Raw genomic sequence first — 22,349 nt, 5'->3', positions numbered from 1 at the left:
AGTGTTGGGGAGTAACGGAATACATGTACCGCCATTACGTATTCAGAATACAAAATATGAGTAACTGTATTCCGTTACAGTTACCGTTTAAAAAGGTGGTATTCAGAATACAGTTACTTTGTTGAAATAAATGGAATACACGGCGGTACTTTCCTGTTTCATATTGTCGCGGGTCAGGACTGTTTGGGTTTGTTTGACAGCTGCGTTCTGTTGTTCCAGGCGGCAGCGTTACGGTTGCCATGGTTACAGGGTGACGCGCTCTCTCTCTGCGTGTTTCCTGGGTGAGAGAGCGCTTTTTTGTTGTTGTTGTTGTTGTGCTAAGCTAAAAGGCAGAATGCTACAGGCATGGCTCTAAAGCATGTAGCCTGATGGGCAGTGTAGTCCGTGCTGCAGGGAGAATGGACTACCATACCGTTATGTGTCTGTGAGCGAGGGAGGGAGAAAGGAAAAGTCCGAGCTGTCACGGAGCAAAAACGGGAGCTGGAAGCATGTAAATATAATAATAACCACAGCAGCCAAGAAGAGTGCCTGACGAGCCCATTTGTAAGTAAGCTATTAAGACTCGACTGTACACTGTGTTCGTGTTTTCCTCCGGAAAAAATCAGTTCCGTTGGAGCAGCCTTTCAACGCCTGTCTCTGTCTCCCGCAAGCAAAGTTGACCCAGACAACAAAGTAAAGCTAGTTTTCGGCTACCAGCCCGACACGAACCCGACGTATTAGCCAGAGGTCCCTTTACTACGTTTCGAGCATGGACCTTCAGTAACAGTAATAAATCACAGCAATAGGACATTCATGTAGTTGTAAACAGCATGATAATATATTAAGTATTCCAAAGTATTCAGAATACGTTACTCTCATTGAGTAACGTAACGGAATACGTTACAGAATACATTTTGGGGCATGTATTCAGTATTCTGTAGTGGAATACATTTTAAAAGTAACCTTCCCAACACTGTCAATCATACACCTTTTGGGCATTTACCTTGCAAAAGCCCCCGCATCAGCTCATTCACGCAAGACAAAGAATTGCTTTAAGAACACACACTGTAAAAAAAGATTCCGTAGAAAAACGGAAAATGTCCTGGTAATTTTCTGCCAGTACATTTTCTGTTTTTTTACGGAAGTTTGATGGACTTTTCTGTAAATGATAAAACGGAAAATTCTGTAGATTTACAGTATACTCTCTGTACTATTTACGGACATTTCCTTCAGCTATAAAACGGAAAATTCCGTTTATTCACAGTATATTTTCTGTATCATTAACTGATATTTTCCGTTAATAGAAAAATTGAAATTTCTGTTTATATTACTATTTCCAAACACTTCTTTTCACTGTAACTCATTAAATATAGTTCTTTATATCCTTAAACGTACATTTCTATGCAATTACAACCTAGTACACCATATGCTCAAAAATTCATAAATTAAAACTTTTAAATTAATTTGTACTTCATACACAACAACATTGGTACAATTAATGTTAAATATTCTTTTATTCTCCTTAACTCAAACACTATACTAAAATATAACGACAGCATCCATCTTGTCATAAAACGAATAAACAGCTGATACATGAACAAAATAACTTACAAGCTTTCAAATTTAAGCATATTTATTTCCTTGAAATCAGGTTGCCCTCATGTAAATGTGTTTATTTACATTCATTCAAGTGGCTACCAAGTGTTTTCTTCAAACAGGACACCTGACAAACAAAAATATAGTTAAGTCATATTTAACGATATGTTCACATTTAATAATATCCAGAGTACCTTTTAGTTAGAATCACTGCCTTGTGGTAGTTTTGCCTCAGCCAAATGGTTAAGGTGTGGTTTACATCTATGTCTGTCCACTTATGGTACAGTATACACATGTAGTCAGTTATAGCCAAACACATTTGATTACTGAATTGCATTTACTTCATTGAAGTGAATGTAATTCACATTTGTGTGAACATTTGTCCGAGATTAACTCTTTGGGGTCTTTACCTTACAATATAACATACTTGACTGTTTAAGTCGTGCCACATGAATAAAACTGAACAGATCTAAAGAAGATGTTCCTGAACTTCGGGTTTATGCAAACAGGACGGATAGATAACCACAGAACCTTTCCCCATATGATAACTAAAGCACAAAATAAATTAAGACAGATTACTGTCCCAAACTTAAAGATAAAAGTGCATTTACTGGACTTGTTTTGTCAGTGAGGAGCAAAGTACAATTAGAAGTGCTTGTTCTGATGAAAAGTTAAACTGTAAACAGCAGCGTAGTGAATAAGGATCCTCAGCAGTGACAACACTTAAACATCATAGTTCAAAATCCTTAATGCACACCTTTTTCTCAACTGTGTTCAAATGCTCTTAGCTGTTTAAGTAGAGGAAAAAGTCTGACATATAAATGTTAGACAAGGCTCTGAAAACGAGGTTACGGTTACAAACAAAAACCTCTGCTTGTGCGCACACACCCTAAATCACAACAAATAAGACAATAGTAAGACTAATTACTACAAAGTGACACCAGAGGCTGGAGAAGAACAAGCATAAAGTGACACGTTGTGTGTGCACAATTTCTCTTGTTACCACTCTTCATATACCAGTGTGACAAAGTCCTGAATGCAGCCTGCATGTTAGTCCATCAAGGTCCGTCTGAGCTTTAAATAAAATACACTCAGCTTTTCCTTGGATTTTTAGAGTTGCTCAGTTCATACAGGAACTGCAGCAGTCGGGTTAACGTGTCGCTGTGTTGCTCCTCCATCTCAGCCATTGAGACTAGTCGCAATTTATTCTGAGGAAAAAAAGAAACAACAAGACATTTTAAAAAGTTTGTATTTTTATAATTTTTTACCTTGAACATAAACAACATAAACAAAAAAGGATTAGGATGGTGCAATATGACGATATAAAATGTCTATCGTTTCATATTATACGCTATCATTTGTTTTGTGGTGTTGCAAAATAAACTGTTTACGGCAATATTTTTTCATGGTTTTGATGGTCACTGTAGTGGCTATATTATTTCTTAAAGTTCTCTCCTTCTCTTATACTTACAATAACCAGACTATGGACGGACTTCCACATAAACCTTTCACAATAAAGCTCAAGTTTCTGTTGAGACTTTTCAAAATGAACTGAAATGATATACATTATTCTCAAACATAAAATTTCAGAATATGCATCAAACAAATGACCTCAAATAAAAACGTCAAGTAACTATAAATGGCGCTTACAGTCACCACGCAGATGAAGGCACAGAGAATACCAGCATGGCCAGCAAGGATGAGGCAGAACCAGCTAGCTCCAAGCAGATGGACCAGTCAAAACAAATCGAGGACCTTATTGTTAAACGAGGGGCTACCTCTGTAGCATGGACATGGTTTGGTTATGAAAAGTCTGACACAAACTGGTCCCCACCACCACTCAAACACGACAAACCTCTTTAACCACCTACACAAGAATCACATGAAAGAGTTTCGAGAGAGTTTACGAATGAAAAGCAAAAACGAGCCGTCAAGTGCTCAAAATAATCCTTAGACTCAAACGTTAGAACAGGCTTTTCCTCGCAGCACGCCGTGTAACAAATACTCAGAAAGAAAATGGCGGCCGTTTAAACTCATGTCTAAAAATGTATAGTTTCATGCATCGGTCAAAACACTCGACTCCAGGTACACGACGCCCAACTGAAAACACTTCACGTAAGTCGAGTTGCCCGAGAATCACAGAATTTACAGAAAATGCACTATTTTGTGATATATATCGTTATCAGGAGAGATATGTCTTATATTGGGATGCAAGATTTTGGTCATATCACACAGCCCCACAAAGGATTATAATTCACGTAGAGTTGCATACACATAACGACATTCTGTTGCAACAAAAGCAGTTTATAATTGAAGTAACATACATACCTTGAAAAACTAAATCAACCACAACATTAAACTCACCTTGTTTCTGTGGAGAAGGTGATCAGGGTTTTTCTTCATTTCCTGAGACCAGCTGCTCTGGATCATCACCAGCTTGTATCTTCATCTTCTTTTTCACTCGGGGAAGTCTTTCCTTTGCTTGGCCATTGCTCTGCACTGGAAAACCAAAGTGTGTGATCAAAGGTGAAATAAGGGATATTTTTCCACTGCAGGATTTAGAGTACTTCAAGTAGTAATAGCTGTTGATCCATTTCTCAAATAATCTCTAAGGATCTGAATTTTTAAGAAAGATACAAATATCTCTGCTTATATTTGGCTAAAAGCTTGATATAGACATAACAGTTTATAATATGTCAGCATCCCCCACAAGGCATATAAAGCTCCTGCACACCAGCACTGCGCTTACAATATAATTCAATCAAGATATAGTTATTATTGATTAATTATTGAATTTTTTAGTAATAATTATTAGTATTTAATCACATTAGCACAGTGGGGTGACAAAATATTCCACATACTAGAAATGCTGCTCAGCATTTCATAAATTACATTTTCAACAAATGTTGGAGTAAAACACAGTTACAGGAAAATGTGTCTGTCTGCAAATATTAACTAAACATTTCTATGTGCTACAAAATAGACATAATTGTAAATGTAATGAGGTGAAACTATACTTTCAATAATATTACCACTACAGTCTGTTAACCGAAATAATCTATGCTGGTCAGCTAGCTAAAAGTCTTTACTTTAGCAGCCCAAATCAGAGGCTAACATTAGCATTTGCTAGCGTCAGCCAGGAAGGTCTGAGGCTTAAACTAGGGTTAGTGTAACTTTGCCTGAAACCCTTTAAAGTGTACAGTAGAGCCAACTGTAAAACACAGGTATTGATATAGCACACTTATTAGAGTCCTAAAATAATTTCTTCCTCTCTATACATACCATGAAGTTCCCACTTTTCCCAGTTAGCTACATCGCTGACTTTCGCTAATTAGCTAGTTAGTAGTCACAGCTGTGTAATACCCAGAGAGACACAGACAGCTAACTATAATATTTATGAAAACTGGTTCAGCCACTGAAGGGCAAAACTAGTGGTATCACACTAAAAATTATTTTTAACATTAACTAAAATGAAAAGCTTAAGTCATGTTAAACCTAAATAAGGATTATTTAAAAAATGAGTCAGCAAAATATTCCTGAGTTGTCTGGAGACAGCCGAAACCAGTTAACAAATAAATTAACAATTCTTTCTACATAAAAATGCGGAGTCTTTTGAAAAAAATTATTTTAATAAAAGAAAACATGAGTTTTAATACTTACCACGGAAATTTGAAGGCAGTTTCTCCAACTCCAGAGTCCAAAATCCAGATGAAGCCTGAAAGAAGTCTAATGGCTGCTCTTGCTCTGACTTTTCCCTCCTTTTTTGGGTCCTTTTTCCCACAATGCATTGCAGTAGTTGAGAAATACAGAAAAATACCTGTAAATGACTAATACGGAAAATTCCTTCACGTTTATACAGTAGAATGTACTGTATTTTTACGGATTTTTTTTACAGTGCATGTGCCTACATAACTGGATGCCAAGATGTCCCCACAACCCATTAAAAGCAGTTTAATTAAAACAACTAGATGTTTGATTAAATTAAAACCGCTGGGTAACCATGTGAACCTAGAACTCATGTGTGCGATCTGTCATCGTGGGCAGGTGCATGCGCGTACACGTACACACAGACACACAGACACACAGACACACACACACACACACACGCATGAAGCCACACAGTTGGTGATAGGGGGTGAGTTTGAAAGAAACAGGCTCACAATAGCTGGGCTACGTGTAAACCTATGGCTGAAAGATACGATGCTATCTAGTTGGGGACAAATAAAGAAGGATGCAAGAGTAAATATCTTACACGCCTTCGGAACTCATGGGAATTAAAACACATAAGTTAGCAGTTGAAAGAAAGGCGTCACTGCGTCTGGCTGGGTCTCTTGATAGTAGAGATGGACCGATCCGATATTACGTATCGGTATCGGTATCGGTCCGATACTGACCTAAATTACTGGATCGGATATCGGAGAGAAATAAAAAATGTAATCCGATCCATTAAATATCAAAAAAGCACCTCAAAAAACTTGCGACACGGCCAGTGTTGCCAACTTAGCGACTTTGTCGCTATATTTAGCGAGTTTTCAGACCCCTTTAGCGACTTTTTTTCTAAAAAGCGACTAGCGACAAATCTGGCGACTTTTTCTGGTGTTACTGGAGACTTATTTATGATGACTTTTTGACGTGAAAGCGTGTATCGCTCCTACTCTCAACAAGCAGTGGGTGCTGCCATGGGCACCTCACCCGTGCCAAAGGGCTCACAGGCGGAGGATAGTCCTCACGCAGCTTCTATCAGGGCAGGAGACGTTCAAACCTATGCGTCCAAACTGCAAATGAATCGCGCATGAGTGAAGCCGCTGCTCCCGCACTGACTGTAATGCAGTCAGTTCTTCTTTTACTGTTATGCTGTTTTGTGGATCACAACGTTTAAAACTACTTATAAACACACACACACACACAAAGTAACTCCACCAGAGTGCCTATTTCGGGTCACTTTTGCCGGTGTTCTGGGAATTTCTCCTACCCCGCAAACCGTCCTACCCGTTGTTCCTGAGCATGTGCGCGCATGCGCACAACACATAAAGCGAAGCAAAGCGCATCCGGCTGTGATTTAATGCTACCCCGTTGTCATATTTGCAGGAAAATAGGTAAGTAGTAAGTATTAGTACTTTTTATTGACGTTGATACTTGAGTTTTTTAAGCCTTTGTGATTGTTTGTCAATATTAAAGTAAAGTCGCTATCTGCTTTCTGCACAAAACTGTCGAATTTGCAGCTTCGGTGAAGTCTGCTGTCAAGTTACTGGACACGTGGTATTTGCACAACACTTCTGAATCCGCAGCTTCGGTGTTTTAAGGCTGTTTCGGTAATGTCGTTATTTAATAAGTTACATTATTTGCATTGTTAACTGCACATATTGAAGCTCAGAAGAAAATGTTTACTTACATTCGTAGATATGGAGAAGAAGTGGGAAGAGATTTACGCGTTCATTTCTGCGGGCTCCTACCCTTCAGGATATGACAAGGCTCAGAGGCAAAACCTCAGAAGATATGCCTCAAAATTCCAACAAAAGGGTCAGTAATTTATTGTTAATACTAACAACTCATATATGTGGTTAAATTAATTTATAAATATATATTGTTCTACTGCAGATGGAGAACTCTTTGTTGGAACCAGAAAAGTAGTAAAAACCATGGATGATGCCAGGAAGATATTTCATGAGTTTCATTCATCTCCAATTGGAGGACACACTGGCACACACAAAGCGCTAAATGCAGTGTGTTCCAGATTTTACTGGTTTGGTATGACAGTTGACATTAAAACATGGGTATGTATTAACTGTTTGCATTGTTGTTAAATACCGTTTAAAATAAGAAAATTTTTTGATATCAATTAAAAGAGAAACTGTACACTTGAAAAATATAAATAAATATGATTAATTAGTGATATTACAGTAATAACCTGTAGGCCTGGCAGAGATTTGAAGACACACACAAAGTTTTGCTGCTAAATTGTTTGTTCGTTAGAGAATATATCATTAATGATGTTTTTTTGTTTTTTTTTATAAATGAGAATGTTGAACATTTACGTGAACTCCATAAATATTTTTACCTTAAAGATTCTGGAATGTGACCAGTGTCAAAAGTTGGGAAACCACTGACTGCTGTGCAACCGTTGCAGTGTATTCAGGTAAATATTATGCCCCTTTACCCATCAAACTATGCTTCTAGCTCATATTCATGAAGGCAGGAGTGTTTGCCAACTAATTTTAACCATCGATGTTAATGTGTACATTATACAAATTGTTATTCAAATTATTAATTTGTCCTTGATAGGTGTCTGAAGTGTGGGAACTTATTGGTATAGATCTTACTGGACCTCTTCCTAAAACGTCAAGCGGCTTCCAGTATATACTGACTGCAACTGACTACTTTTCAAAATGGGTTGAAGCTTTCCCATTAAAAACGAAATCTGCATCTGAGGTAGCCCAGCACTTGTGCTCCATTATATATAGACATGGCTGCCCCAAAAGGATTTTGTCAGACCAAGGCAGAGAGTTTGTGAATGAAGTAAGTGTTAAATAATTTTCAGTTACATTTTTTAACTTTACTTCACTGGGGTCAAAGATTTTTTCTTGTGTGCTTGTATAAGAAGTATAAGAACCTTGTCCTTTTCTGTTGAAGCTCAACTCTGATCTTTGCAAGTTATTGCAAATTGAAAGAAGTGTCACAGCAGCATACCATCCACAGACCAATGGTCTAGATGAAAAGACCAACGACAACATAAAAAGGTATGCCTAATTTTTATCTATCAGTTTTTAATAACATTACTTATGTTATTCAAACTTAATTGTTACTTAATAAATTATTAATTTCTTTACTTCTAATTAAACTTTAATTACTGTCTTTACATATTTCGATGCCTGCATTTAGAGCCCTCCGAAAACTGGTGAATGACCAGCAGAATAACTGGGATCTGTATCTAGATCCCACCTTGTTTTCACTGCGGTCAAAAGTACACACCACAACAAAATACTCACCTTTTTTTCTGATGTATGGAAGAGAGGCAGTATTTCCATCAGAAGTGCCTGCTCAAGTGCCGGTGAGTGTTTGTCAAATTCTTTCTACGTTAGAACTAAGAATTGAAACCATTTAAGTAAAAAACCCAGTAATGTCTTTATGAATATGATATCATCTTGTTTTAATTGCTAATATCTACAAAATTTTAGATTTCCAACATCATTCTCTGCCAGACGACAAAAGGTACAGTGACTATGTACAGTCTGAAAGTGAAGCACAACATGCAGTTAAAGAAACTGCACAAGAAAACATTGTGAAGTCACAAGACAAGCAAAAGGTTGCATACGCCAAGCGGGTCCTGAAAAAGTACAAAAATGTTGTGTACAATGTAGGGGATCAAATTCTGCTTCTAAATATGAGGAAACGTGGGCGAAAAGGAGGAAGACTTGAACCGGATTTTTCAGGTCCCTACACAATTGATGACATCAGTGGAAAATGTGTTAGACTGAAAAACGCTGAGGGAAATACTTTAAAAAGTCTATACAGTATTGACCACATTAAACCTTATAGAACAAGCCACCCTGTCCAAGTCTCAACTCCAACTGAACCTGTTGAGAGTAGCCCATCTTCTGAGATGCAGCCTTGCAGTCCTCAGCATCATCCTGAAGCGCTGCAAAATAACAGACCCTCTGTCATACAGTTTGCACCAAAAATAGCTCAGGTAACATCAGTCCAAGCACCAGAAGAGCTTGTACCAGTGACCCCCCAGAAACCCAGCACGCAAGAAAAAGGTGGCATAGCTAAAAATCTCATTCTGACCGGTTGGTCAATTGTTGCCAGTTTGGCTAGTTGAATGGATAGAATTTGTTTTTTTCTCCCCTCTTGCTAATTTTGACCTGTTGGTCCAATTTTGGCTAATTTCTCCCCTCTGGCATGGTTATTTTGTTGGCCCGTTGGCCCTTGTCTGTTGTTGGCCCGTTGGCCCTTGTCTGTTTGTGGCCCGTTGGCCCTTGTCTGTTTGTGGCCCGTTGGCCATTGACCGTGATTTTCAAATGGCAACTGTTATTACTAAAGAAACTTATCATATTTTGTTTTTTAGTGAAGTGGCTTTGGGCTGCAAAAGACACCGGGCGTGTGGAGGCAGTCGTTGGGCCATACAAATTGTATGACTCTTCTTTTCGCACACTGGAGGACAGTGGGTGGCTTTCTGATGAGGTAAGTGAAGTAATCATTTTTGGTCCTAGTGGTGGTCTGTAAAAATAACCTTCTGTTAATCCAAACAGGTCATTGATGCATACCTGCACTGCCTCATTAGGAAACAAAAGGCAAGTAAGAACGTATGCGGTTATTTCACAAAAGCATTTTATACAATTATGTAATCTTTTAAAAAAACTCTTGCATTTTTCAGGAACCCGTGTATCAGTTGTCTTGCGTTGTTGCAACCTCTCTGTTTTCTGGGAAGTTTAAATGTGTCACCAAGGTAATGTAGATGTTATATAGGTCATATAGTGCATGTTATGTAAATGAATCTAAACCTTTATAAACTTAAAATTATTCCACAGATGTTGTTTCCGGCTGAGGACATTTGGTTGTGCCCACTGAACTTCGGTGCACATTGGATCCTTGTGGTACATTGTTCTTTTTAGCAGCATATTCTTATTTTGAAAATGCTTACAACTGATTATGTTTACTTAAGTTAGTGTACTACACATATTCTACTAAATACAATTTTTATTTTAGGTTGTCAAAATCTCCTCACGATCTGTACTGCTGTTAGACCCTCTTGGAAATGAAGGTCGTTATGAAAGGAAAATTATGCGTAACTGGAGGTATTCATCATTCATTAATTATCTGTTTTGGGTTGTTTGGTTTGTGGGGTTTTTTTTATATTTAGAGCAAAATGCTGGCTACATTTTAAAAAATTGTTTTATTTTTATTAGGAATTTTCTGAAGATGAAAGGAAAGGAAGAGTCCCGAGTGGATTGGAAAATGGAGACTCTGCCACACAGCAAGCAGATGGACTCCAGCAGTTGTGGAGTTTTAGTGTTGAAGGTATTTAATAAGCCATTGTATTTAATTGTATTTATTGTATTTAACTAGAATTAAGTTAATCAATTGCAATTACTGTAACATATTTTACAGTTTGCCGAACACTACCTTATGAGTGGAGAGGTTACTAGGGTGCTGTCCACTCCAGAAGCCATTGGGCTGCAACGCACAGAAATTGCTTGCGAACTGCTAGAACATCAAAGTAAGTTGAGTCATGTGCTTTTGTATTGCAATAGCACTTTCAGTTTTGTTTAAAAACTGTTATGTTGAATGCCGGTGTGTTTCTAGGTAATGCTGATGACTACTGTGTGGTTTGTTCCATGCTGGAAGCCGATCCTGAGTCCAGTATGATTGAAATGGTAAAACAAATAAACCACAAATGCAATATACAGTTGCTTGCAACATTATTCGGCCCCCTTGAACTTTTCCACATTTTGTCACATTACAGCCACAAACATGAATCAATTTTAATTGTAATTCCACGTGAAAGACCAATACAAAGTGGTGTACACGTGAGAAGTGGAACGACAGTCGTACATGATTCCAAACAATTTTTACAAATGAATAACTGAAAAGTGGGGTGTGCGTAATTATTCAGCCCCCTGAGTCAATACTTTGTAGAACCACCTTTATCTGCAATTACAGCTGCCAGACCTTTAGGGTATGTCTCTACCAGGTAGAGACATTGTTCTTTCACGTGGAATTCCAATAAAATTGATTCATGTTTGTGAATGCAATCTGACAAAATGTGGAAAAGTTCAAGGGGGCCGAATACTTTTGCAAGCCACTGTAGTAATTATTTTCTCATGAAATTCGTAATGTTGGTTAACACACTTACACCCCCCCCCTTCTCCCTCTTCAGGTGCAGTGTGAGTTTTGTCTCAGATGGGCACATTTTGGATGTGCTCAATATGAGAGCAGCCTGGTCAAGTACTTGTGCGACAAATGTGCATAATTGTTATGAATACTGTTTCTTTTCCACTTCTTTCTCCCTGTGTTCTGTTGGATCTGTAAATATCAAATATATATATCTGTAAATATATGCTGTCAGTCACAGTAAAGTACAAAGAGCAGCCTGGTCAAGTACTTGTGTAAAAAAAAAAAAAAAAAAAAAATGTGCATAATTTGTTATGAATACTGTTTCTTTTCCACTTCTTTCTCCCTGTGTTCTGTTGGATCTGTAAATATCAAATATATCTGTAAATATATTCAGTAAATATATACTGTAACTATAATGGAGTGAGTTCATTGTCAAAGTTTATATAGTCAGGTGTTCCAATCACTTCAATGGTGACAGCTGTATAACTTAAGCACCTTGGCATGCAGACTGCTTCTACAAACAAGTGCCAAACCATGCTACCTTTGTTATTATAAACTAGAAGCATACTCTGACGGGAAGAATTACGTGCCAAACCATGCTACCTCTGTTATTATAAAGTAGAAGCATACTCTGACGGGAAGAATTACGTGCCAAAACATGCTACCTCTGTTATTATAAACTAGAAGCATACTCTGACGGGAAGAATTACGTGCCAAAACATGCTACCTCTGTTATTATAAACTAGAAGCATACTCTGACGGAAGAATTACGTGCAAAACATGCTACCTCTGTTATTATAAACTAGAAGCATACTCTGACGGGAAGAATTACATGCCAAAACATGCTACCTTTGTTAATAAGAGCAAGAAGCATACTCTGACGGGAAGAATTACGTGCCAAAACATGCTACCTCTGTTATTATAAACTAGAAGCATACTCTGACGGGAAGAATTACGTGCCAAAACATGCTACCTCTGTTATTATAAACTAGAAGCATACTCTGACGGGAAGAATTACGTGCCAAAACATGCTACCTCTGTTATTATAAACTAGAAGCATACTCTGACGGGAAGAATTACGTGCCAAACCATGCTACCTTTGTGAATGTGACCTACAAGCACACTTTAATGGGTAAAAAGAAGTGTCAAACCGTACTGGCTTTGTGAATATCAGCTACAAACATACTCTGATGGGCAAAGTTAAGTGGCAAACCGTCATACCTACTTAAATTTGTACTGGAATTATTGTGTGGCAGCAGAAATGTGCATAAATTACGTACAGTAGGACATTTTGCCAAAGTAGGGCAGTTTGTCATAAGGCAGCGTAAAATTATCCTACTGGTAGGACGGTTTGCCAAAGTAGGACGTTTTGTCAGAGGACACCGTAAAATTTTCCTACAGGTAGGACGTTTTGCCAAAGTAGGACGTTTTGTCAGAACACCGGTCCAAGCCCGGATAAAGGACATTAAAAAAAACAATTTAATTTGTAGCTCTAAATAAATTCTAAATGCATTTAGGACGTTTTTTACTCACTTTATGTCTCTTCCACGATGTTATTTCTCTCTCCAACAACGTAGGTTACAATTACATTAGCATGACCAATTATGCAAATTAGGCGATGACGTCATTTGGCGACTTTTAGCGACTTTTAGGACAGCCAATAGCGATTTTCATTACTGAGGAGTTGGCAACACTGGACACGGCGTAACTCGGCTCATAACCGCAGCACGTCGAAGCAGAGTGCGTCACGTGATAGAGCGGCTGTGTGTATTTGGAGCCTCGCTAGCAAACCAGCATTTCATCTCCGAGGAAGTTATCCCAGAGAGAAGTAAAGCAAGTGTGTAAGTTCATCTCTGAATGTTTGTAAAGCATTCCCATGGTAAGCTTAACAACCGATATATGGCGCGACTGCCTCTCTCTCTCCCTCTCCTGCCACTACTTCACTCGTGAAACTGATCAATGATCAGCTTTTCTGTCGCCAGTTCGTCTCTCTTGTTTGTTTTTGGCCCACTTTGCACCAGAAAGAGGAAACCAGCGGCTGAACAACAGCAGCACATTTAAGCTTGACAAGCTGTTGTTAGAATTTATTTAGTATTACTTTCTAGACCAGGATCTTTTTCTACGTAGCTGACGGCTGGTAACTGTACAGGGGCGGATCTAGCAAAGTTTAGCCAGGGGGGCTAATAGGGCATTAACAGGGAAAAGGGGGGTACAGAGACATACTTTTCTTTCTTATTCTCATTTAAAATGTCTAGCTTTTAATAAATAATTATCTGAATCTTACACCCAAAGTTTTAATCTGATGTAAAATATATAGAAGTCCATTACTGTATATAGTTACTATTAAGTCTAATATACCCTAGTAAGCTATAGTACTTTTTCTTTTGGGAAGATACCATCTGTACAGTCTGCAATTCTGTAGAAGAAAGATGTTGAATCTATTTAATTATTCTTGAAAAATAATTTATTTCTCTGCATTTTTTTTCACTCTACATTAAATTAAAGTTGATTACGTCGATTAAGCATCATGAGGTGGAGGGTGGGGGTGGTTCTCTATTTTTTTTTGCTGGGAGTTTGCAAATCTATTAGTTAGGTTGCTTAATATTTCTGCTAAGTACTCTTTAAAATACCAGAATAGGGAGGATGTTGCAGGTTTAAGTTTATTAGATTGATCAGTTTTGCTGAACTATGAAATATTTTGGGTGGAGTTTAATTTTTAACATACAGGTATGACAGAATAGCTTTAGTGTTGTTATTTAATTAAACTTGAGTATGAACTTATACAAAATGCAGCAAGATATTAAAAACAGTTTTACTGATTAAAAAACACACTATATCGGATTCATATCGGTATCGGCAGATATCCAAATTTATGATATCGGTATCGGCATCGGACATAAAAAAGTGGTATCGTGCCATCTCTACTTGATAGTCAGCATTTTTAGAAGTATGGCAAGAGCTGTTATTTCTATTTGTGGGATAGAAATAACACAAGCTTGCTGGTTAAAACCCAGCAAGCTCTTGGTTCACTATTCCCAAAATTCAGATATTTAAATAAAGTGTTCAAATCACCTAGTGATGAGACACGATGGTAGATCTGTAAAATGAGGTCTGATTAAACTCTTATGAACAGTCATGAAACATAAGTTTTCCCATACAGAAGAAAAAGCCCGATTAGTCGTTTTTTTTAAACAAAATGACTAGTGAAACATCATTAGAACCAGGAAATAATGTGCTGTCATGGAATTTTGTAAATAAAGACTGCAACATGGAAAGAGCTGTGATCAATACACTCATAAAACATCACAGTTCATAGTTATGCCAGCTCTGCCCCTGGGACATCTCGGCTCCTCTTTTATACCCCTCCACACACAACTCTCTGTATCTTTTAGTTACAACAGGTTTCTATCCCACGGGCTGTGGCTGGGCAGAGAGCAGCTCCTACTATCTTTTCCCAGGAAGCTCCTGGGACCTGTCATCTTGGGAGTTTCGTCCTTCCACATGCTAACAGTTAGCAGATAACATAGTTGTCATGGGCTGAGTCGTGTGACCCAGTGTTTGAGTTTTATGTATTTTTGTATCCATTTTTGATCTAGTTAATTTCTAGGTGGCTATTTAGTCCTTTATCTCTTAGTTGTTTCTGTTATCTCCCCCTGTACTCAGTCTCCCTGATTCGTGTGTCTACCTGTCATGTTTCATGTCTGTATGGTTATGTTAAGTTCATGTCAAGATTTATCTTGTCTCTGTGTTTCCTGTTTTATTTTGAAAGAGTCTGTTCTTTGTTCACTGCATTTAGTTTTACTCTCCCCTGTGCTGTAATTATGTTTCATTCTAGTCAGCTGTGTCCTCATGTGTCTCCACTTCCCCTGATCACCTCATGTGTGTATTTAGTCCTCAGTCTTGCTGTTTTAAGTGTCGCGTCGTCTGTTTTATCTCCCCTACCCCTTGTCGTAGTTTCCCAGCCATAGTTTGTATGTTGTTTAGTCATAGTCTAAATCTCAGTAGAGTCATAGTTTCCCAGTCTATGTTCAGGTTTTCCCTCTGTTACTTTATTGTTGTTTTTTTCCGTGGGTTTTCGGCCCTAAATAAAGGTTCGCTCTTTGTTAAGTCCAGTTTTGTGTCCTCACCTCTGTCTGCTCTTGGGTCCTCTACTCACTCCACACGGTCTGCCCCAGCAGTCCATGACAATAGTGATACATTGTTACGTCTAGCTAAGCAGTTTTTCACGAGGTCATACTGACACACACTTGCTTCATCTTAAGCAGGCAAAGGTTATGCAAAAATCATACAGTAAGATTCTAAATGTGAGGATAAATTGAATTTTAAAACATAGATTGTAACACTTTTTCGGACTAGATGTAAATTTGGGGCAATCGTGACTTAAGAGTCAGCAGTTCGTCTTGTAATTGGAAGGTTGCCGGCAATAGTGCCTCCGTATTACTACTTGCAGACTTGACACAGGGACAAAAAATAAACACAGAGACCAGGCAGAAAAGGATATAAGAGAGTACATCATTAATGCAAAAGCAATACACAAAAAGAGCTCTTACAAAAATACAAGATTTCTTTAGAACTCAAAGTGTCACAAAACCCAAAATTCATGAAGAAATCAGAAACACAAAGTCCTGGATCCAAAACCCAGAGATCCTAATCTGGCTTAGAAGAATTACTAGAAACCAACGTTGGAGGTGACAGAACACCTCTGATGGTTTGGCTGGGGGCTGGCATCAAGGCCAGCAACAGAGCACATTTGCAGGTGGCTGACTGGTGCAGGTGATGGAATGTCTCTGGAGACCTGGCAGATTGGTGTTCCACAGCAGTGAGGACCCTTGGGCTCTGGGCACTAAGGTTCAGGTGATCCAGGACCCTCAAGGTCAGGCTCAGGCTTGGGTGACACATGTTCCTCAGGCTCTGATGGAAAGGGATTCAGAGATTCCGGTGCAAGCAGATGCAAAGTCTAATCTGCAGGCCGCCCAGTGTTCACAGAACACTAGGGCAACAGGTCTCACTCAAGTTTCTCAGGATGCTCAGAATGGGGCTATGCAGGGTTCATGGCTAAATCAAGAGGCTGCTCTAGGCAAGGGATGCACAAGGCACTCAGCCGAATCCTCCACTGGCTGGGGCTGATGCTAATGCTAGTAAAAAGTCTGTTGATGGGGATAAACAGGAACTGAGGGTTGTGGTTATTATTACTAATCAAGCTAGAGTAAGATGTTCTTTCATCTGTTATTAGTTGGTTAAGCAAGGTTATTCATGTGGTGGTGTAACAGGTATTACAATTAAATAATATGAGATACACATTCAATTATTGTCTCGACAACTTTGGACTAGTATCAGAAAGTTCTAGGTAAGACTATGGAGCCTTGAAAGGATCAGCAGAGAAGGAACCACACAATGATAGATAAGATGTGATTTGAATAGAAACTGTATTGAACGTTTACAGACCCTGCCTGTCTAAAGCCGGCTTCCTACAGTGCACAAACGCACATTAAAGGGCTCAAAAATAAAATAAAAACCAAACATCCTCTTTAAGGAAATTCTCCAAAGAGTTTCAATTAAAGAGCTTCCGCTCCTGTTGCTCAGTCCACTTCTCTTTGGAAAGAGAAATTAGAGTTCCTTGTGTGTGTGTTTGTGTGTGTGTGTTTCTGTCCACTGGTTCTAACACTACCCGGGTAGATTTTTAAAGTGTTAGTCTTATCTGTGTCAAGGAATGTAGTTACAGTCCTGAGGTTCGCTGAAGATGGATCCCACGGCTGGCCACATCGTACTCTGGTCCGTCTACAGTCACTCTCTTGGGATTGGCTCGCCACTGAACCCACAGGGTTCAGATCTCGAATGATCCAGTCCTGGTCAAAAACCAATCTATGCACACGGTTCAGACTGCATACATTACTATTTTATCTATGCTTCTTCGGAAGCAGGCTGTTGTTAGAATTTATTTAATATTAATTTCTAGTATCAGCTGATGTTTGCTGGAGCCACAGCTGTAAAGCTGCTGGTCATGATATCGGTTTGGTTATCTGGTGAGAGGGAAAAGTGAAGATGAAACCAGGAGATGTCCTTACTGAATCATCAGAGCTGAACAGGTGATGGAGAAACAGGTTTACCTTTTAGGTGACATGGATGAGTTGAAGGGAAGTTATGAGCTGTTTCTGAGAGACAAATAACACCAGGATCCTTTTCTATGTAGCTGACAGCTGGTAACTGTGCAGGGGCGGATCTAGCAAAGTGTTGCCAGGGGCCCAGGTAGGGCATTAACAGGGAGAGGGGGGCACAAAGAAATACTTTCTTATTCTCATTTAAAATGTCTAGCTTTTAATAAATAATTATCTGAGTCTTACAACAAACGATTGATAGATTGATACATATATACCATCAGAACAGTGTACATCAGGGAGCCTCCGTTGAGCCGAGGTGGGAGGCATAACCGCTGTGCTGTGGCAAAGTGGTAAATAAAACAGCTGGCGGGCGAGCGAGGAGCGGCGGGAGAACGAGCAGCCGAAGCTTGGCCTGTGACGCCCACTCTCCGCGGCGAATGCAGCAGGTGGAGGACCGCGGCGTCTCCGAGGCCCGCCCAGAGCCAGACGAGTCCCCTCAAAGGCGTGCTCCCTCTCTGAGAAGAGCCACTGTTTCCACCTTTTCCGCCCAAATGGAGAGCGCTGCGTCCTGCCGCTCAAAAAGGTCGGAGTCCGCTGGGTCATACGCATATGTTCGTGGCACGGGTCGTGTCATTCTGTCAGGAGTGTCGTGTGAGGAGTCGAGGAAGTGACCTAAACGCAGGACTCGTGGCTAGTGATGAACTGAAAAAGGTTTATTATAGAGTGGATGAAACAGAGGATGAATGGACACTGACTGGCTGGATAACTGAATGGCTGACTGAACTGAGAGCACAGGTGGAAACGACAACATAACATCAATGACACGACAGTGAATGAGTAGAAACAGAGGACTTAAATACACACACTGATGAAGATGATAATGAGAGACAGGTGAGTACACAACTGAACATAATCTGGCTAATGACACAAGAGACGAGCTGACAAAGGAAAAGCAGGAAGTGAGAACATTGATGTGGCAACATAAACTAAACGTGACAAAACTGAAAGCACTGTTCAGTTTTGTCACCCAGGAACCCTAACAGAAAAAAGTTTCTGGTTAAAAAAAAAGATGTAGATTTTCTGCTGAAATCTAAATTATACTTAAATAAAGCCTAACTGGCGCATTGCATTGTCAATACTACAGCTGGGTTGAAGACAATGAGTGTGTGATCATGTTGGTTTTAAAAACCATTTTAATGACTTCCAACACTGACGCTCAGAAATATACAGATAATGTGATACAGATAATATACAAACATTGGTGAGAGTTTTTTTTTCTACAAATAATCACCAATATCTTTACTACTGGTTTTGACATCTTTAGCGTTCATTTTTTTAGCTTCTTTCTCAACCTTATCACCTTATCTTATCACAGTTCATTTAGATTTGTTTTTTAGTGTTCATCAGCAAATGTCACAAAAGAGTGTCTTTGTTTTCCGTTACAATACAAAAACAAGGGTTTTTAATGAGGTTTGAATAAGTTTTGATGCTTTCAAAACTAATATGTATCTAGTATAATAAAATATAGACTCCAAGTATTTTATGAAGAAAAAATCATTGCTAATATTTTGTCTAATAGAAAAAAAACAAGACACTAATATAGAGTCTAGGGTTATTTATATTTGTTGTTTTATATAATATTACATTACTTACATATTTTTCTAACTGATATGGGCCTAGATCTGGTGACCCAGAGCTCATGTGTTATTTTTGGGCTTAATGAATATTATTAGTTTAATTTGTCTTTCTGGATCACTTACAGTTGTGTGGTGGTGTGATCTGCTCCCGGAATTCAAAATCCTGCTCCTCACATACAAGGTCTTAAATAATCAGGCGCCATCTTATCTTAATGACCTTGTAGTACGATATCACCCCATTAGAGCACTTCGCTCTTGCACTGCAGGCCTACTTGTTGTTCCTAGAGTATTTAAAAGTAGAATGGGAGGGAGCGCCTTCAGTTTTCAGGCCCCTCTTCTGTGGAACCAGCTTCCAGTTTGGATTCGGGAGACAGACACTATCTCTACTTTCAAGATTAGGCTTAAAACTTTCCTTTTTGCTAAAGCATATAGTTAGGGCTGGACCAGGTGACCCTGAATCCTCCCTTAGTTATGCTGCAATAGACGTGAGGCTGCCGGGATTCCCATGATGCATTGAGTTTTTCCTTTCCAGTCACCTTTCTCACTCACTATGTGTTAATAGACCTCTCTGCATCGAATCATATCTGTTATTAATCTCTGTCTCTCTTCCACAGCATGTCTTTATCCTGTTTTCCTTCTCTCACCCCAACCGGTCACAGCAGATGGCCCCGCCCTCCCTGAGCCTGGTTCTGCCGGAGGTTTCTTCCTGTTAAAGGGAGTTTTCCTTCCCACTGTCGCCAAAGTGCTTGCTCATAGGGGGTCATATGATTGTTGGGTTTTTCTCTGTATCTATGAAGCACCTTGAGGTGACTTTTGTTGTGATTTGGCGCTATATAAATAAAATTGAATTGAATTGGATTGAATTATGCTTCAGATTTTCACTATGAAATAGAAATACTTTTTCCACAAAATTTATCATACATTTTATCGGTGCCTACAAACCTACACAGGTCCAGGATTTAGGCTAAAAAAGACAAAAGTATTTTTTCCTTTTTAAAAGTTATTATTTGTGGGGCTTTACAGTTCTTCTTTCTTTGTACCTCATGGCTGTGCCATATGGATAAAATTCCATAAAATTTCTGTGTGAATATGACCTGTTGGGGTATTCATGGGGAAGTGACATCATAGCTGGCTACCCTAGGAGGAAATTTCACTGCGTTTAGTTATTTTTGCTTTTTGTGTCTTTCGTATAATTGTACAAGTTTTGGTAAAACATTAAATTTATGCTGTTTTTTGTTTTGTTTTGTTTTGGGGGTTTTTGCACAAAGGAGAAGGTTTCACTTATCAGTGTCTGTTACTTTTACACTGTATAGACTCCATTGATTCTTTTAAATAGCCACTGAAGACATTTGTATATAGACAAGCTTTCAACTAATTTGTTGTTCTTATATCGTATTTTATTGATTTACATTATTATTTGTTTTTCATTCTTTTTAGTTTTCATTTTTTGTATTGTGAAGCACAAGAGGGATTTCTATCTGTGAAAAGCACTATCAGTAATTAGTTACTGATTACTTTTTTCAAGTAACGTGACCAACACTGATCATAACTTTGAGTTTATATAAAACTTTTAGGTAATAACTATACAATGTTGATCACTGACCTAAAAACATAAAATAAATAAAACAAAAATAAGTAAAAGTAATTCATTACACAACATGGTGTAACATCAGTCTGGCGAGGAAGGAGCGGCTAGCAGGTCCAGCGGGCGTGTGGTGTGGGGGTTAGCCGAATAACCCGAATCCAATAACAGACCTTTATTCGCGGTCAGCAACATTACAACTTATAAGCCAGGTCTCCACGGCTGTACTCTTCCGTGCATACATGCGCGGAGATTGGTATCGCCGGCGCCAGCTTGTTACAACAGTAAGGTTTCTTTTTGAGAGAGAAGAACATGAGCAGCATGGAATGGCTGCCGCTAACAAAACACACCCACTAGGAGACTCCCAAAACTATTACAATAGTAGGGCAACCCCCCCTAGTGGTGCTATAACCCAAAAGGGTTGTTACATCACCCCCAAGCAATTAGAAGGCTGTCCTCAGCTGGACCCAGGTAACCCCCTTTCACTATACATAGCTACTCTAGGTAGTAAGCAGGCTGTGGAGGAATTGTTATACACCTTTACCTTACAGCATTGGCACAGTCAATAAACAAAATTAGTGCTTGAAGCAAACAATACAGAACATGCAGTATTACTGGCTAGTCATGCATCCCGTCGCTTAAATCAGTACGATAGAAAATCAAATCAAAAGCCTCTCACGGGCCGCGATGATGAGGGTTCAGTGGAACAGAACAAGTAATCATCCCTTATGAACAAAACAATCACATTACATTCATCTTGCATGAAACCAACCCTCAGTCAACCTCAAATTCGTCCTTATGATAACGGTTAGTCCACCTGGTACCTGTCCAACCAGCGGTCATTAAGGGGCACTGGCAGGGTTTGTTGGGGAGATGGCCGCTCTCCCGTAGCTCCACGATCCAAAAACTCCAGCAGGCTCTTTTGTAGCTCCAGCGAATCCTGTAAGCAAACTCGTGGCTTCTCGACCTCTCCTTGCAAGTTTTCTACTTCAGGGTTGAGGTCAAGAGGTGTAGAGTGAGGGATGATGTACTTTGTCAGGCCGGGCACTTCAGCATCTGGGTCGCAGCCATCCTCCTCGCTCCCCGTGTCTGTGTGGGACGCCATTTTAAAAGTGTGGGAAATACTGTCTCCCACAAAAGTTATGGCGAAGTGAAAAGAGCGTTCACACAAAGCACCTAAGCGTTAATATCAGTCAGAGAGAGAGCGTCCGTGCACACTCCAATGCTTTAATGTTTCACACAAAACAACACGTCCCTCTGAATAACCACTGAGTCAAAGTCACTGTAGCTTTAGCCTTAGCTTCAGCGCCGCCGGTGTCTTAACGGTCCAAATGCACTGAGTTGGCGGTCCGACGGACCGTACAGTTACTCATGGAGTACTCTCCCTCGGCAGGTGAGCGTGTCAAGCGATGGGTCGGTGCTCTTCCGTGCCTGCAAATATCGTTGAAATCACAGGGAGTCGACTCCTTCACCGCGTCCTATTGGCCCGGTCAGCACAGCCAGACGAAGAGAAAAAAAACACGCCACCTCAGCTAAAGTGTCGATCGTTGAAAAACACGGGAAAAATATCCGACCCCACCGTCTGTCGGTCTGACGATGAAGATCCAGAGAACAATGTTCGGG

General features: G+C 39.4%; 1 protein-coding gene and 2 long non-coding RNA genes across 3 annotated transcripts; 2 read left to right on the top strand and 1 right to left on the bottom strand.

The window, feature by feature from the left end:
* Positions 1–1,594: 1,594 nt before the first annotated feature.
* Positions 1,595–5,448, bottom strand: LOC120437393. The gene is made up of 3 exons (XR_005611084.1): positions 5,236–5,448; positions 3,940–4,074; positions 1,595–2,783 (listed from the first exon to the last, which is right to left on the bottom strand). It is a non-coding gene; the product is annotated as an uncharacterized LOC120437393 (long non-coding RNA).
* A 1,043-nt stretch (positions 5,449–6,491) lies between these two features.
* LOC120435369 lies at positions 6,492–7,280 on the top strand. The gene is made up of 4 exons (XR_005609677.1): positions 6,492–6,671; positions 6,798–6,887; positions 6,976–7,095; positions 7,174–7,280. It is a non-coding gene; the product is annotated as an uncharacterized LOC120435369 (long non-coding RNA).
* A 1,492-nt stretch (positions 7,281–8,772) lies between these two features.
* On the top strand, positions 8,773–11,685 carry LOC120435368. Its single transcript, XM_039604856.1, has 10 exons — positions 8,773–9,332; positions 9,641–9,756; positions 9,825–9,866; positions 9,950–10,021; positions 10,104–10,169; positions 10,282–10,370; positions 10,482–10,593; positions 10,684–10,792; positions 10,879–10,949; positions 11,453–11,685. Exons 1-10 carry the CDS (start codon positions 8,957–8,959, stop codon positions 11,543–11,545), a joined length of 1,146 nt encoding a protein of 381 aa, XP_039460790.1. The 5' UTR covers positions 8,773–8,956; the 3' UTR covers positions 11,546–11,685.
* Positions 11,686–22,349: the final 10,664 nt, after the last annotated feature.

The sequence above is a fragment of the Oreochromis aureus genome, linkage group 3 (assembly GCF_013358895.1).
Source record: "Oreochromis aureus strain Israel breed Guangdong linkage group 3, ZZ_aureus, whole genome shotgun sequence".
Taxonomy (NCBI): domain Eukaryota; kingdom Metazoa; phylum Chordata; class Actinopteri; order Cichliformes; family Cichlidae; genus Oreochromis; species Oreochromis aureus.
Note: the sequence above shows the minus strand (reverse complement) of the source record. Positions and strands in the feature narration are given on the sequence as shown.

Excerpts from the sequence above, each read along its gene's own strand:
- LOC120435368 (XM_039604856.1), top strand. The coding sequence starts at position 8,957 with ATGAGGAAACGTGGGCGAAAAGGAGGAAGACTTGAACCGGATTTTTCA. Across the intron at positions 10,371-10,481 it reads AAAATTATGCGTAACTGGAG|GAATTTTCTGAAGATGAAAG; the intron begins GTATTCATCATT and ends TATTTTTATTAG. Across the intron at positions 10,594-10,683 it reads GTGGAGTTTTAGTGTTGAAG|TTTGCCGAACACTACCTTAT; the intron begins GTATTTAATAAG and ends CATATTTTACAG.